This window comes from Equus przewalskii, chromosome 15 (assembly GCF_037783145.1).
Source record: "Equus przewalskii isolate Varuska chromosome 15, EquPr2, whole genome shotgun sequence".
NCBI lineage: Eukaryota > Metazoa > Chordata > Mammalia > Perissodactyla > Equidae > Equus > Equus przewalskii.
In genome coordinates this window covers 77641730-77658245 of record NC_091845.1, presented here as the reverse complement: position 1 = coordinate 77658245, position 16516 = coordinate 77641730, and the positions used below count along the sequence as shown (strand labels likewise).

The following is a 16516-nucleotide window of genomic DNA, read 5'->3' as shown; positions in this document are numbered from 1 at the left end:
TTTAACCCTAAAGTCTCAGAAGTCTGTGTTAGATAAATGGAAAACATAAGTTCGCTTGGTGTCACTTTCGCTGTGTCACTCTAAGAAGAGTTGCAGGTGCCACTGGGCTCTCTCTCAGATTTGTCAGATCCTGTTTGTATGAATAATGGAGACCATGGGCCCCACTATTTACATTAGGATGATGTTAGACACCATTTAAATGTATATTTTTTCACTTGAAGTATGTTTATTGAGTTGGGTCATTCTAATCTTAAATGTTTAATTTTAGTTAATTCATAACAGGGCCAGCCCGGTGGCACAGCAGTTAAGTTCACACGGTCCACTTCAACAGCCCTAGGTTCACTGGTTCAGATCCTGTGTGCAGACATGGCACCTCTTGACAAGCCATGCTGTGGCAGGCGTCCCACATATAAAGTAGAGGAAGATGGGCACAGATGTTAGCTCAGGGCCAGTCTTCCTCAGCAAAAAGAGGAGGATTGGTGGCAGATGTTAGCTCAGGGCTAATCTTCCAAAAAAATTTAATTAATTAATTAAAAAAATAATTAACTCATAGGTGGAAAGCCTCTTTGTCTAATTTTAAACTATATTTTAAATGTATTTATCTTAATTCATTTAATTCCAACTCACTTATCCACATTAAATGACCATATTCTTTATATTGATCATTACAGCAAATCGCTTTCAAAAACCTGGTGCAGAGAAATCGGCAAAATGAACAGCAGAACCAGGGCCCTCCAGCTCTGAACTCCACCATTCAGCTGCCATTTATAATCATCAACACAAGCAGGAAAACAGTCATAGATTGCAGCATCTCCAGTGACAAGTGAGTGAGAGCAGGGGGGCGGACAGGGCTGACCTCCTGTAACAGATTCCTATCATTTGCAAAATAAAGAAGGGTGTGCTCTGTGATCTGATGTGATCTGATCAGAGCCCCCCAAGGCTGACCTCCGGGGGCACGTGAGACACCTTTGCAAGCCTGGAGTGCTGCCATCTGCTGGTGCGCCTCATCACTCCCCCTCTGCAGCCGCTGTCCTGTGCCTGGCACTCTGCTGCCTGTGTATATGCACAGTGGTGCCTGGACCTAGTCCAGGGTGTGCCTGGATGTGGTAGCTCAGGCCAGGTAGCTGCAGCAGGCCGTCCATGAGGAACTGGGACAAGGCAGGGTCACTGGTGAGTCACTATCATAGTTTATTGTGGATATATTTTAGAGCAAGATGTGGCATTAAAGCAATTATTTCTTTGTTTTTCTGTATCATAGTTGAGTGTGCTTCTGTTTGTAAATGAATGAATGGACATGAAAATGCTAGATGTGTTCTCTGCTTTCTTTTTTTCTTGTTTATCTTTTAACTGCAAGTCTGTACCTTTTGACCACCTTCACCTTTTTCACCAACCCCTCACCCCCTCCCTCTGGCAACCGCCAGTCTGTTCCCTGAATCTGTGAGTTCAGTTTTTTTAGATTGCATATATAAGTGAGATCAGACAGTATTTGTCTTTCTCCGACTTATTTCACTTAGTATAATGCCCTTGAGGTCCATCCATGTTGTCCCAAATGGCAGGTTTTCCTTCTTTTGTGTGGCTGACTATTCCATTGTGTGCGTGTTTGTGTGTGTGTGTGTGTGTGTGTATACACATTTCTTTATCCATTCATCCATTGATGGACATGTAGGCTGTTTCTTTGCCTTGGCGATTGTAGGTAATGCTGCAGTGTACGTGGGGAGCAGATGTCTTTTTGAGATAGTGATTTTCTTTCCTTTGGATGTATACCCAGAAGTGGAATTGCTGGATCATATGGTAGTTCTATTTTTAATTTTTTGAGGAACCTCCATACTGTTTTCTGTAGTGGCTGCACCAATTTACATTCCCACCAACATTTTTTTATGTTTTAACCAAGGTTGATGGTAATGTTCATCATAGCAAGTGAGAAGTAGCAGCTTATAAAATAGACAGTTGATTTGTTGTTTATTTTACTCTTCATGAAAACAGCAGTGGTCTTCAGGCTGTGACCAGCATCATGAGATAGTTAAGGGTATATCACGCAGGGTGAGACAGACCCAAGTGTGGATTGTGGTTCCCCCATTTGCCTGCTCCAAAACTCTGTTTTCTGAAGAACAAATGGGGATGATACCAGGGCATCTGTCACTTCCTAGCCTTGTTGTGAGGATTAAAAGAGAGAATGCCTTAAAGGCTCTGACTCAGGGCAAGTGCTTCATAAACACGAGGAGTCAGCATATCATTTATCATCCAAATTGGTAGACATTTGAAAGCAAAAAAGGGCTCAATAATTACATCAGTACCACAGGCATAGCCCAGGACTGTCCCAGGGAGATGGGAGCTTCTGGTCCGCTTAGAGCTACAGCATTGCCCTTGGGCTGTACCATCTCTCATTTTCCCTGCTCTTTTCTCTGGCAGTGGTGCTGCCCCCGTCTGTCTTGATTGCATACAGAGATTCTGGGTCACTTAAATAAGAAGACACCAAAAAAAGGAGGAGGAGGAAAGCAGGAGGGATTTTGAAAGTATTTGGTAATTTAGACTATGGACACAATTAGAAATAGGCACCATGCAGGCTATGAAGTCAGAGGATCCACGTTTCAGTCTTTCTTCCAGGTATACAGTTTCTTAACCTCTCTGAGATCTCGTTCCTTCCTCCGTGAAAGTAAGAACTATAGTATTTAACTTGCTGGTTTTCAAAAGTTATAGATAAATTCATAGCAGACCTAGCCCAGTGGTCAGTAAATGGTAGGTGTCTGTATTATTATTCACACATTTGCAGATTCTTTACAAAAACCTATTATCTAAAAGGGCTGTTAACATATTCTCATAAAACCGAGAATTATAGAGAATGGATAACATATTTTCAGGGGAAAAAACACTTATAATTCTAGTTACTCTAGTTAGTCTCTTGTGGGGAACTGTTAAGTTCTCTTTGGTTAGTCTTCTAAATCTAAAAAGAGTAGGAGGAAAATTAGAACCATTGGCCTAAGGGAATTAGGGATTCTCTTCACCCCGGACTGGGGTCTGGAAGGTTCCATCCTTGGGGATTACTGACTCAGGCCCTTTCCCGGCCCTCCGCTGGGTGGAGAGGAGGCGGCTCGGAGCACTTGGAGGAGCTCGCAGGGGCTCGTTAGTCAAGGCAGGTCCTAACCCTGACTTGCAGTTGCTTTGGTGGTGCAGTGTTTTCACCTTCGTTAGCCAGGAGGCTTTCCCTCAACGAGGATTAAATTTACAAAACCGTCTTCTTTTAACTATGCCTGGAATCATCCCTGTGGCAGGCCCACACTTCAGATTTTTTGTGTTTTTTTCTGAAAATTTGTTAACGTACTTTATTCAAGTTCATATACTTCAAATAAAAATGGCATTTTGCTTTAAATTGTAACATTTGCCCTGATCTAAGATTTAGCATAAAAATTTTACCCTCTCATAATTTTAATGGAGGGAATTTCATGACAAGGTAAACCACCATCGTCCCAGAACATTCACCTGTGCTCGGTCCCTGTAGGACTGAGGCCTGAGGTGCAGGTGCCCCAGGGCCCCGCCTGGGAGCCACAAGACTGTCTCTTGCTGCAGTGGCCTCTTTATTGAAACGTTGTGCTGGGCATCCTGACTGGTACTTCTCAGGAACATTTGGAAATGTGCTATGTGTTACTTGTGACACTTTTTTCTTAAGACATTTCACTCCTCCTGCTCTCAAGACAGGATTTGGGGCTTGGTTAGTTTGTGAAAAGTCTTCCGTTTACTGCTTATCTGAAGTATGCTGCAGTTAACACTTGGCTCATGAAAATGAAGTAAGCTTCCAAAATGTTTTTTCTTCAAACCTAGTAGGCCAGCTCACAGTAAAGATGTCACACATTAAACTGGAAAGGCTGTCTTACTATTTTATCTTTTGTGACAAACCTGTAGACAACTTTCGAAAGTATTGGATTTAGACCAAAATTTCTGTCTCCAGTTTGTAACAGCTTAATGAGGACTAAAGTTTATGGACTCCTATTGTCTGTCACAGGAAAATTGTTTTTTGGGTGTTTTTTTGGTGAGGAAGATTGGCCCTAAGCTAATGTCTGTTGCCAATCTTCCCCTTTTTGCTTGAGGAAGATTGTCTCTGAGCTAACGTCTGTGCTAGTCTTCCTCTATTTTGTATGTGTGATGCCGCCACAGGGTTAGGGTTAGGGTTAACGAGCAGTGCTAGGTCCACACCCAGGATCCAAACCTGTGAACCCCAGGCCACCAAAGCCGAGCACGTGGACTTAACCACTGTGCCACTGGGCTGGCCCCTGGAAAATTGTTTTGATTGGGAAAGTGGTTTGTTTGAGATGTCATTCCCCTGAACACAGCAGAATGACTCTTATTGCTCTAAACGGTAACAGTTTCTACTACGATAGCTGAACTTAGGCCCTCATTCTTTTATGTAACGTCAAGAGTACAAAACTACTCAGACCTCCCCAGTGCCAAAGAAAACCCCATCCTAACTTTGTTTCCTGATGCAGGTTTGAATATCTTTTCAATTTTGACAACACCTTTGAGATCCATGATGACATAGAGGTCCTGAAGCGGATGGGGATGTCCTTCGGGCTGGAGTCAGGCAAATGCTCTCTGGAGGATCTGAAACTGGCTAAGGCACTGGTGCCAAAGGCTTTAGAAGGTTACGTCACAGGTATGCTAACTAATGCTCTCACACGTCGTCCCTGATCAATGTCAAATCCCAGCTTGTTAAAACCTTTCTCAGAAAATTTGTCTGCGGTGCACCTGCTCTGGATTCTGTGCCCTTCCCCACCCCCTAAATGTAACCACTCTCTTAAATTTCTTGTTCATCCTCAGTTGCTCTTTAGAGATACAAACAAATAAAGTAAACTGGCGACAATTTATTGCTTAGTTTTGCCTACTTCTGACCTTTATATAAATGGAATCATAGTGATATATTCTTTGGTGTTTGGTTTTTTTTTTTTGAGGAACATTAGCCCTGAGCTAACATCTGCCAATCCTCCTCTTTTTGCTGAGAAAGACTGGCCCTGAGCTAACATCCGTGCCCATCTTCCTCTACTTTATATATGGGACGCCTGCCACAGCATGGCGTGCCAAGCGGTGCCATGTCCGCACCTGGGATCCGAACCGGTGAACCCCGGGCCACTGAAGCGGAACGTGCAAACTTAACCGCTGCACTATCGGGCCGGCCCCTGATTTGATTTTTTTTTTTTTCCACTCAACGTCATGTTCTTTAGATTTGTTCTCATGATTTAATGTAGCTATAATTCATACATTTTTACTACTGTATAGAATTCCATTATATGAATATGTCACAATTTATTTGTTCATTTTACTGATGATAAACCTTTAGCTTTGTTTCCAGTTTCTTGGTATTAAAAGACAGCGCTATCCTGAACCTTCCTTTACCTGTACCCTAGTGACCCTGTGCACGTGTGTGTAGCGAGGTGCTGGGTCAGAGGCAGGTGCATCTTCAGCTTTGCCAAATGGTGCAAAGGTTTTCAGCTGGATTTGACCAGGTTACAGTCTCCCCTGCGGAGTGGAAGTGTTCTGTTTTTCCCATCAGGTGGATGTGAAATGGTATCATTGTAATTTTTTTGTTGTTGCTATTGTCTTTTGTTTTTAATTGTGAGGAAGACTTGCCCTGAGCTAACATCTGTTGCCAGTCTTCCTCTTTTTACTTGAGGAATATGGTTGCTGAGCTAACATCTGTGGCAGTCTTCCTCTATTTTGTATGTGGAACACCACCATAGCGTGGCTTGATGAGCGGTGTGTAGGTCCGTGCCAGGGGATCTGAACCCGTGAACCCTGGGCCAAAATGGAGTCCATGAATTTAACCATTCTGCCACCGGGCCAGCCCCCTGTAGATTTTTGAAATTGAGATTTAATTCACATACCATAAAATAAACCATTTTAAACTATATGATTTAGTGGTTTTTGGTATATTCACAAGGTTGTGCAGTCATCACCACTATCTAATTCTAAAACATCTTTATCACCCCAAAGAGAAACCCCATATGCATTAGCAGTGGTGCCCTATTCCCCCATTCCTCCCAGCTCCTGGCAACCACTAATTCAGAATGGATTTGTCGGGGCCGGCCTGGTGGCGCAGCAGTTAGGTGAGCACGTTCCACTTCTGGGCGACCCGGGGTTTGCCAGTTCAGATCCCAGGTGCGGACCTGGCACTGCTTGGCACGCCATGCTGTGGTAGGCGTCCCACATATAAAGTGGAGGAAGATGGGCATGGATGTTAGCTCAGGGCCGATCTTCCTCAGCAAAAAGAGGAAGATTGGCAGTAGTTAGCTCAGGGTGAATGTTCCTCAAAAAAAAAAAGAGTGGATTTGTCCATTCTGGACATTTCCTATAAATGGAATCATACAAATGCATCCTTTATGACTGGCTTCTTTCACTCAGCATCATGTTTTCAAGGCTCACCCATGTGTGGCTTGTATCAGTACTGTATCCCTTTTTATTGTTATAGTATTTTGTCTGTCCATTCATTAGTTTGAAGACATTTGGATTGTTTGCACTTTTTGGCTATTATGAGTGGTGTTCCTGTCAAGATTCTTGTACATGTTTTTGCGTGAACATAAATTTTCAGTTCTGTTGGGTGTTTACCTAGGAGTGCAATTGCTGGGTCCTATGGTAACTCTATATTTAACATTTTGAGGAGCTGCCAAACTATTTTCTGAAGCAGTTGAACCATTTTCTAGTCCTACCAGCAATGTTTGAGGGTCCAGTTTCTCCGCATCCTTCTCAGCACTTGTTATTGCCCGTCTTTTTTATTCTAGCCATCCCAGCGGATGTGAGGTGGTGTTTCACTGTGGTTTTGATGTGCGTTTCCCTAATGACTGATGATGTTGAGCATCTTTTTGTGTGCTCATTGGCCATTTGTGTATCTTCCTGGAGAAAAGTCTATTCAGATCCTTTGCCCATTTTGCCATTTTGGTTATTTGTCTTTTTATTATAAGTTATAAAAATATACTGAGTATACTTGAAAACAAAAACACGTTTTCCATGTTCTGTAATTCAGGTTTTTTTCCCCATAATTCATAAATCTTTAATTCCTAAGACTATGGTATATTCTGCATATGTAAATTTGGATGTATAAGCAATGCTTTTCCTTTGGCTCCTGCCAGTTTCCTTCATTTATAAATATTACACCTAGGATTTTACATCACTTTTTAAAGGCATTATAATGTTAATTCCAAGGTATATTAAATATAAGCAAAGAAGTCGTTTTTATTTTGTTCTGTTTTATGGTTTTGGCCTTTTGGTCACAACGTAAGTCTGTTGATTGAGGTTTGGTTTCTGTTTGATTTGGTTCTCCAGTTGGCGCCATCCCCCTCCTGCGGGCACCCCCTTCCTCTTGCCCCCAGCCAGTCCCGTATCTTCACCCCCCACCTGCCCGTCTCCCCGCGCTCTCCCAGAGCAGGACCTGCTGTTTTGTTAGCAGCCCAGTCATAGTGGCAGTCCAACAGGGTCTGAATAAAGGGCTTCCTCAGGAAATCACCAGAACTTCATTTTAGCTTATTCTCAGTGGAAAGGCTCAGGGCAGTGAGGCAGGCTCTATGGTTTGATCTCCTCATGACCTCATTTGCAGACTGAGACACAGACTTTCTGGTTCGTTCAAAAGAAGAAACGTGTGCCTTTAGTGTGCAGAGGGACAGAGTGGCTCTTGAGTGAGATTGTGGGCACCATTGTGTGGGTCCTGTGATAATGTGAAAGAAACGTAGGCTATTCAAAGCCATTGTGAAAAGAAAATTTAATGTGTTATGCTCTCAAACAAGTAAATAGCTGTGTTCTGACAGAAAGTTTCCATATATACTAATTACTATTCAGCACAGGATTCTGGCTGAATTTTATCTTGTACAGACTTGTGTGCTTATTTAGTGTATTTAAAGTCTGCCATTCTTAGAATTGGAGTTCTTTTTTTTTCACAGCTGCCTTAGTTAGCCTGTAAATAAAAGGGTTCACGAGGCTATTGTAAAGTTAATGTAGTTCATTCAGTGTACTGGTCTCCTACGTGGGAAGCCTCTCGCTTGGTCAGACTGCCAGGATAGGCGCGTTTCCCATCCCGAGACGCCATTTCGTTTTTGAATGAATGAAACTACAAGACGTAGTTTCATTTTTTTTTGCACAGTAACTACAAAACTATTTTGATTAAATGTCGTAAAAGCTCATTTTGGCAAATTATATTTTCTGAGCATATATTTGTTCTTATCTTATAATGGAAGTCAAATGGTTTATTTTTAGGAATGTATCTGTAACGTATCTACCACCTGTTTTGCAGACTCACTGTTGGAAGAGAGTATACTCTTTCATTCAGTAACGTTTAAATCTTAAATGTTCCAGTCACTGCCTTCGTTGAGCTAACCTTCTAGATAAGGAGGCAAATATTAAACAAGTAAAATTACAATAAGAATTGACCAACGTTGTGATAGGAAAAATATGGTGGTATAGAAAATAAGATTGCAAGGATATACCCAAAGAATTACTAAAACAGTAATAGCTGTCTCAGTGTCATTAAAAACGTGACTGTATATGACCTTTCAGAATAAGGGCTGGTTTGAGTTATGAAGCAAAGGATATCAGGAAAAGAATCAATCTTTGATGAGTAATAGCACTGAGTTCACCAGGGGGCCCTTCAAAAGATGGTGCAGTGGAGGTTTTGGCAAAAACGTGTCCTTCTTACCTAAGACATTTTTGATTCACCTTTCTCCTTACCCACGCCTGGCTTTGGCTGTTAGCACCGCAAACACTCTTCTGTGGCGAGGACAGCAGGTGTCCAGGGATAGGCCAGCCATCACTGCACTCAGTGAACTACCCTCTGGAGGTCTTATTTAAGAAAAAAAGAATGAGAAGGTCCATGTTGGTTTAATTTGAATTCTTCCTTGCTGTAGTCTGCCCTCCTGTATTTTCTTCCTGATCTTAATGTTCTAGAAATTTCTTTTTTCTAAGCTGAAGAAACCTGGGTTCTTCCCAGGACTTGTCTGGCTGTGATTTAGAACAGGCTCATCCCCCTCTGAGTCTGTGCTTGCTTCGGGCTGTAACAGAAGCTGCAGCGCCTACCTCTTCTGTTTTTGTTTTTTCTGTAGATATCTCCACAGGACCCGCCTGGTTAAATCAGGGACTACTCTTGAACTCTACCCAGTCAGTTTCAAATTTAGACCTGACCACTGGTGCCACCTTGTCCCAATCAAGGTACGTATATCTCCAGGTCTGGAAAGGCAGGCTACGAAGCACTGACCCTCCTGGAGGGAGGGCCTGCGCGTCACTGCTGGCACAGGCCTGAGCTCGCTAGTGGCACCTCCTTTCCCATATTTTTATTCCTGTGTTTGACAAAGCTTAAAACATGCCACATTAATGAGGCTGTGTGTTTCTAATTGTTTGCTAGTGTAAACCAAGGGTTGTGCTTGGATGCTGAAGTGGCCTTAGCAACGGGGCAGTTCCTTGCCCCAAACAGTCACCAGTCCAGCAGTGCGGCCTCTCACTGCTCTGAGTCGCGAGGTGAGACCCCCTGTTCGTTCAACGACGAAGACGAGGAAGATGACGAGGAGGATTCCTCCTCCCCAGAATAAAGACAGGAGAAAACCCACGTTTTAGTATTTGATGCTCATGTGTGTTTGTAGTGTGAGCTCTTGTTTTTGAAATGACTGCTTCAGTCCTTGCCTCTGTTTGCGCTGTGTGTTCAGTGAAAACTAGGGAAACACAATAAGCAAATCACACGAAGGCTGAGATGATAGAGGTGGAAGTTAACGTAGTGTGAATGGGAACTCTGAACAACAGAGCGTGCGATCACACCACGGACGAGGTGTGTTTTCTGAGGGGATGGAGGGAATAGTCCCTGAAGAACTGGCAGCGTGAATGAAGCTCAGTTCTCTCCCTGAGGCGGGATCTGTGTGTTGCCCCACGTGTCACCCTCTGTAGGATTCCGATTGCTACAGCGGACACTTCCTGATGGGCTGCTCCCTCGCGTTTCTCTCCCTTGCCTGGCTGCCTTTTACGAGGCCGAGGGGAACCTGGGAAGTTCCTAGTGGGGAGAGTTGTACAGTGAGGGGTGTAGATGGCAGTCCTTCTGGCCTAAGGAGCGCAGATTAAACTGCTGAACTAGTTGAAAGTCTAGTTGAGGTGCTTTACGCATCAGCTGCCTTAGACGGCTTCTAGAAAGGAGCGAGCGCTACTTCTTAAGTACTTAAGTGACATTTAGAATAATTTATAGTAAAACTGAAATGATCATTATTAGCCAATGCAGTGGTGCATAGAATTTTCTAGGGCTACGTATGGAAGCCAAAATAGAATAGCATTTCCATGTGCATTAAATACTTTGCCAGCACTGCCTTTCGCCAGCATTCTAAATCTGGAGTTTTACAGAGAGGGAACTTGTATCTATAGTTTTAATCAAAGCTATGCATTTCATACAGCTTTATCATTTAAAACAAAACAAAGAAACAAATTCCTATGACCGAATTGCTTGCTTACGGTTCCCTGCAGTAATTGTATTTCACCCAGTGTGCAATTTGTGAAAATGAACCAAATGTCATTACTTTTGTCTTAAAAGAAAAGTCTATTTCAAGAACCTGAACAGCAATGTTTTCCTGTACATGTCACCTTTTGTACATTTTCGTTAATCAAAATGACCTTATTGGGTTTATTCCTGGATAAATTGCATTTCAAACTAACTTGATAGTCAGTGTTTCACAAAAACACCAAAAAATGTTGAACACTCCAAATGATTGGATTTGTAGTAGCGCAGGATATAGTGTGTTATTTCATAGCCAAAGATGCCGCTAGGAACACTGCGGTGGTGTGTCCACAGTTGCTGCTCCTCTGAACGGAGGAGGGTGGAGACACGTGCCGTGGCCAACCGCAACTTAATTTCACAGGAAGGCCTTGAAAGGAGCAAATAGTAATGGAAAGCTAATCTGGATCTTTGACTTGAATCATTTGGCTTTGCCCCTAGATTATGCAGCCAGCATCTGTGGGCCCAGCCCTGAGCTCGGCCCCACTTGGTTCTTTTCTAAGTCCCATGGGGAAAGCGTGGGTGCCTTATGATGCCTTTTCAAAGCTCTGCCGCTCTGCTGACAGTGAGCTGGAGGTGAAAGGTTTGGCTGACCTAAAATTTTTCTTAGGGTCATAAAACTAATACACAAGAACATACAACTTTTACTTAAGTTCCTTTGAGACAAAACTCATTCGGTCAGAAATAAGCCATGGTGCAGACCCAGAGTGCTCAAAGGGCAGAGGGAGGGCAGTTTTTGGAGAATTCTGTCTCAGCCCGAGTTCTGGGGCACACCTCTCAGCTGGGCAGATGGGAGGGGTCTGAAACACTGCAGAGGCTGCAGCGGGTCCCCAGGGGCCTCAGGGGACATTTCTGATGGGAGAGTGACAGCTGCAGTCAGGTAAAACCGGATTCCCTTCCCAACTGTCCTCCCGAGGCTTCCCCTTTCTTTACTGACCGCCGCCTTTCCTCATGCCTCTACCTGAGGGGGCCTGGCAGGGAGCTGGAGAGGCCAACGGACAGCCCCTTAGTGTTCAGAGTGCTGTGCTGCAGGTCCGTCACTCGTGACAGGCACGTCCACCCTGACCTTCCTCTGCAGAAGGGCCGGTCCTCGCTGGCCGTCTGGGGCGGCTGCCCCCCCCCTCCCCGGGATAGTGCTTCGAATGGACAAAAGCAACCAAAGACTCATCATGCCTGGGGCCCCATTGTTGGCCGTCCCAGCCACGGGTGTGTGGCGTTTGGAGGGAAATGGCCTCCGTTCCTCAGTAGCGTGTTTGGGTTGCTGCTGAGGACTTCTAGAAGAGTCGCACTGTGGTCACCAGGCACATCGCTGGTGTAAAGCCTTACCCGAGCAGACAACTAGGTTGAGATGTCTAGAAAGATAAATCCTGTTATTCTTCTGCATCTCCCCTAAACAGATTTATCTGTGTCTAAACTTCAGCACTCAAAATTTCATATAGAAATCAACGTGAAAAGATGTTAGGAAATTGTGGTTACGACATCCAGGCTTCTTTCTAGGAGTAGCACTTGGGGTTACTTGCATGTGCACACACATGGGGTGACAGGCACGCACACACGGACACACACAGACACCCCTCCCAGAGGGTGCTGGTCACACTCTGCTTTGGGGAGTTCAGGAGACCTTCCCCGCCCCCCCCAGGCCCGTTTGGCTGTTGCCCTCTCAGGTGCGTAGCACTCTCAGTCAGTGAATTCTGGCTCCATTTGGCACTTGCGCAGGTGGCACCAGGCCTGTGTTACCTGACTCCTAAGCGGCGAGGGGAACCCTGCAGGGTCCATGGCCGTGCCCAGGGCACCCAGGCTCCCCTCACCCTTCCCCGCTGAGGCTCTGTCTCTTTCACTTCCTCTCTTCCTGTGACGGCAGGGCGTGGGAGCAGCCTCAGTGAGCACAGGGCTAAAGGGTGCCTCACACAATGGAGGACTTCGGGAGGGGCAAGAAGGAGGTGCCACCAGGGAGCCCTCCCCTCAGCGCTGCCCGCTGCCCTTGGAAGACTACAGACAACCGCCACATGTCCTCTTTCCTTCAGTTGGATTCTGTATACAAGCGGTGGGGAGGACTCTGTCATTTCTGCTATTTTACCAGGATAAAAGAGGATGACTCCCCTCGTTAGCAGAGTTTGCAGTTGTAACCATACTCTGCCAGACTTGAAAAATAACGTGAGTCAGTCTTCAAACACAAATTAGCCCCATCAGATCATTCCAAGGGAGCTAGTTCACAAGGGAGGGGCTCTGTCTGTCTGCCGCACAGTTGCCTGTGAGTCGTGCAGTCATCTTAAGTCGGCTGTTTGCTACCTCGCGACTCTGGGCGACTTGGGTTGTAGAGACAGTGGAGTTGCCCCAGGTGCAGATGAGACTCAGGCCCTGTGACGTCAGAACATAGTGGGGTGGGTGTTGGTGGGGGCAGGGTTAGCAAAGGCGGGGAAGGCCTCATCTCCTCCCAGAACCACTAGCAGAGAGGCCTGTGAGCTTCCTCAGTGGCTCACCTCAAGGGCCCTTTGAATCCCTCTCCCTCCCTCCCCTCGGGCTGATGAAAGGAGCACCCTTCCCACAGCTGGGAGCTAGACCCCAGGACTGACTGCAGGCGGGGTTGGACAGTGAGTGTGGAGTTAGTCCGTCAGTGTTTGAGTGAATACAGGACAGAAAACACTCAGATTGACTAGTGCTACGGAGAAAACGACAGGGTGATGAGACAATGGAGGAAAGGCTGCTTTGTCTGGAGGTGGCCAGGGAAGGCCCCTGAGAAAGTGGCATTTGTCCTAAGTCAGACAATTGACAGATAGATGGCTGTCCCCTGCCACGCACTTGGAGTGTCAGTTCCAAGGCTGCCCTGTTCCAGTTTTAAGCATACATTTTGGAGTCAGCTAAAGAATTTTTAAGATTTAAAAGAAAACCAAGCTTAGCTGCAGGTAGCGTCCGTAAACCAAGAGAAGATTCTGACTACCCATGAAGTTCTCATTATTGGCTTCGTTGCCTTCCATAAAAAAGTAATCGCTTTTCTAGGTGTTTTCTTCTAGTTTTACAAGTTGTTGGATACATAGAGATCTACTTTTTATATAGATACATAAAACATAATCTTTTATTCTGCATGTGGTCTGGCGTTAGTGGGATGAAAGACTACTTATGGCTCATTTTCCCAAATAGCTTCCCCATTTTCATGCACCCAAAGCAATGTCCCCAAGCGCTGATGATCGTGATATCTGTTTATTGAAGACCCTCTGTGTGCCAGGGGCCTGCACCCTGCTGTGCGAGTCACCCCGAGATGTGCCTCTCTGCCTCCAGTTCACTGTCAGTCCAGTGTTCAGTTCCTTAACTTCCACTCAAGCCGAACACTGTTACTCAAAAGGAAGAAGACTGACGTTTGCTTAAGATTTTACCTTTAAAAAAGTTCAAGCCTAACGTCCACCTAAATTATAACATTTCTCAGGAATTAACCCCTTTACATAACCAAGATCTCTCTGAAAAGTTATGTTTGGATAAGCTTTGAGATCGAATTTTCCCACAGTCACGCTCTGCTAAGGAAGAAAAAGTGAAGGACACAAAACTTAGAGCATGCAGTTCCGCCCCAGGAGTCCCTGACGAGTACAGGAGCTTAAACGGTGGCAGATGTCCGTTCGGCTGGTGTGGACACAGGAGGAAATGTATTCGTGTAGGATGTGTATTCTGTGCAGCTCCTCTCAGGCAAGGTAAAATCGTGCATGGTTCTTAGATAGTCTTGGCTTTACAAAAAGGCCTGGAGGGTGCAGTGCCATCTTGACCCCTTGCTGTTCCAGCAGATGGGACTCTGGTCCTGCCTGCCTCTAGCTGCATTGGAAGCAGAATGTGGCTGAAATGTAGGGGCGGCTCTCACCCCTTCTCCGCCACAGGCCTCGGGATGGGAGAGAACATCTCTTCCACTCCACTCATTTAAAACGACTCTGCCTCCTGAAATCCACGCCCTCAGCACAGTCCCTCCAGATGCGTTTGGATTAGCATCAGCCAAGGAGCAGAGATGGGACTCCACTCATGAGTCCCAGCCTGAGGCTGTGGGGTCAGCTTCGGGCCGCTCTCAACTCAGAAGCCCCCACGTGTGGACAGTCACACCTGGGAAGAAACTCTGTCCTCCACGGGCGAGGACTGTTGTGCACACTGGTCACTGGGTGGGTGGCGCGGAGCTTGAGAGGTTCAGTTACCAGCTGACCCATCTGTACACGTTAGCTCGTTTCTGGCCATGTCTGTCTCGACACAGAAACTTCCCCAGATCATGTTTGGGTTTTAAAACCCATCACTTTGTCACTTCAGTCTCACCATTTTGTGACTTACCCTGCCTCATCTTCAACATGCCAGGCACAGTTTAATAACAAATGATCTCATGATTTTGCTTGATCACAACTGGGGTCAAAGATGTTTTCATACCAAAAGGTCACTGAGGACCCAGATACTTTGCGCTAAAAGGCTTCTCTGAGCACGCTGCAGTTCTCTCTTTCCCAGTAGTAACATGATAGGTTCAGTCCTTCAGAGTCCTGACAACTGGAACTGCCAAGTAGCCAACTGCACTGGCTGCTCAGGAGGCCCGAGCTCTTCGGACTGCAGTGTAACGCTGAGGGTCCCCGAGGTCCTTTGTGTCCCACCACACTTGACTTGTGGATGAAAAGAGAAAGGCTGTGAGCCCAAATCACCAGTTTGTTCACCTTTTCGTTTAGAGATGCTTTACTCTGATCATGTGCTGTTAGGTGTTATTTCCAGAAAATATAGTTTTGCTTCTTTCTGCATGAAGGAACCATCCTGGTGCCACATGCTTTAACCGGTTTAAACAAGAGAAAGAAGGGGAAAATGCAAACACCACATCCGACTTGCCTAACGTAGCCTCGATTAGATTGAAGTCCCTAACCTAATATGATGTATTATTTTGTAGCAACTCAAACTTTGTAAATAAATACCATTATTTTTATACGGAAATTTTATAGAAGAGCTATTTCTGTATACTTAATTATTCCTGGATTTTCTGAAATTGCTTCCAGTAGATAATGGACAAGTCCTAAGCAGTGTTCCTCTAAGGGTGGTTCAAAGACCACCTGCAGCAGAGTTGACGAGGAGAGTTTTAAAGTTTTGCATCCCTAGGACCTGCCCCAGACACTCAGAAGCTCTGGGAGGGGGGCCTGGGAAGCTGCATTTTTAATAAACTCTAAGGGATGTCTTTTGTCTGTTGAAGTGTGAGTACCTTTGTCCATCCTGTAAGATTAAAAGAAGGAAAGGAAAAAAGCATCTGAAATGAGTATAAGTTGTGCTTGGAGAAAAATGTATCAGACTGTTCTAAGATTTGAATGAGATGTACTATAGAAAAAAATAAATAATTTAAAATAATGTTGGTCTCATTGTTAGTGAGCTGGTGGGAGATAGTGGACACTGGTGCACTGCCCAGACCCCTTCCTTTAGGACCCAGACACTCCCCTCAGCCTGGTCCCTCCCCCAGGAATTGCCCTCGGAAGGGAGCAGCATCACCCAAGCTTACATCCACACGTGCCAATGAGGGGCACAAAAGCCCAAGCTCCCTGACCCAGTCTGGGGTATCTGAGGGACCACCCCAACTTCAGAGTGCCCCGTGGAACTGGCCAGTGCCTCTGGCAGCTGCATCGTGGTCCTGCTTCCCGCACTGCTTTACAGATGGTGTTCCCGAGAGTGCTGTCCATACGTGTACACCACCGTCCCACCTGTGATGGAAATATGTCAGCTATTTAAAAGGCTCTCTGTGTTCGAGACCTGTGCTTTTACGTCTTCTTAAGGCTACTTTAAAAGATCATAGCACAGAGAATAATGTCTTCACAGTCCCAGAAATGATTGACCTGAATACAGTTTTTAGGGAGGATGCTTTCTTACCTCCCCTTTACATCAGACCAGCATCAGAGAGGACAACTACAGTAATGAGCACAGGATGCCATGCTCCCAGGCCTCAAGCAGAATTTCCCCTAGCCTCAGGAACCACCGTGGCCCCTCAGCACCTTCTGCTCAGCAGTCTCTGCCTGCCTCAGGGACGGGGGGGGGGGGGGG

The 16516-nt window shown here is 45.4% G+C and overlaps 1 protein-coding gene across 38 annotated transcripts in view; it reads left to right on the top strand.

Moving 5' to 3' along the window:
- TFDP2 (transcription factor Dp-2) overlaps positions 1–15832 on the top strand; it is a 179184-nt gene extending 163352 nt beyond the window's left edge. For all 38 annotated transcript variants that reach the window (XM_070576224.1, XM_070576221.1, XM_070576218.1 and 35 more), the window contains 4 exons: positions 672–823; positions 4479–4645; positions 9072–9177; positions 9371–15832. In XM_070576224.1, coding sequence (XP_070432325.1) covers positions 672–823; positions 4479–4645; positions 9072–9177; positions 9371–9554 — 609 coding nt within the window. In that variant the 3' untranslated portion in view covers positions 9555–15832. The remainder of the gene's footprint in view (positions 1–671; positions 824–4478; positions 4646–9071; positions 9178–9370) is intronic.
- Positions 15833–16516: the final 684 nt, after the last annotated feature.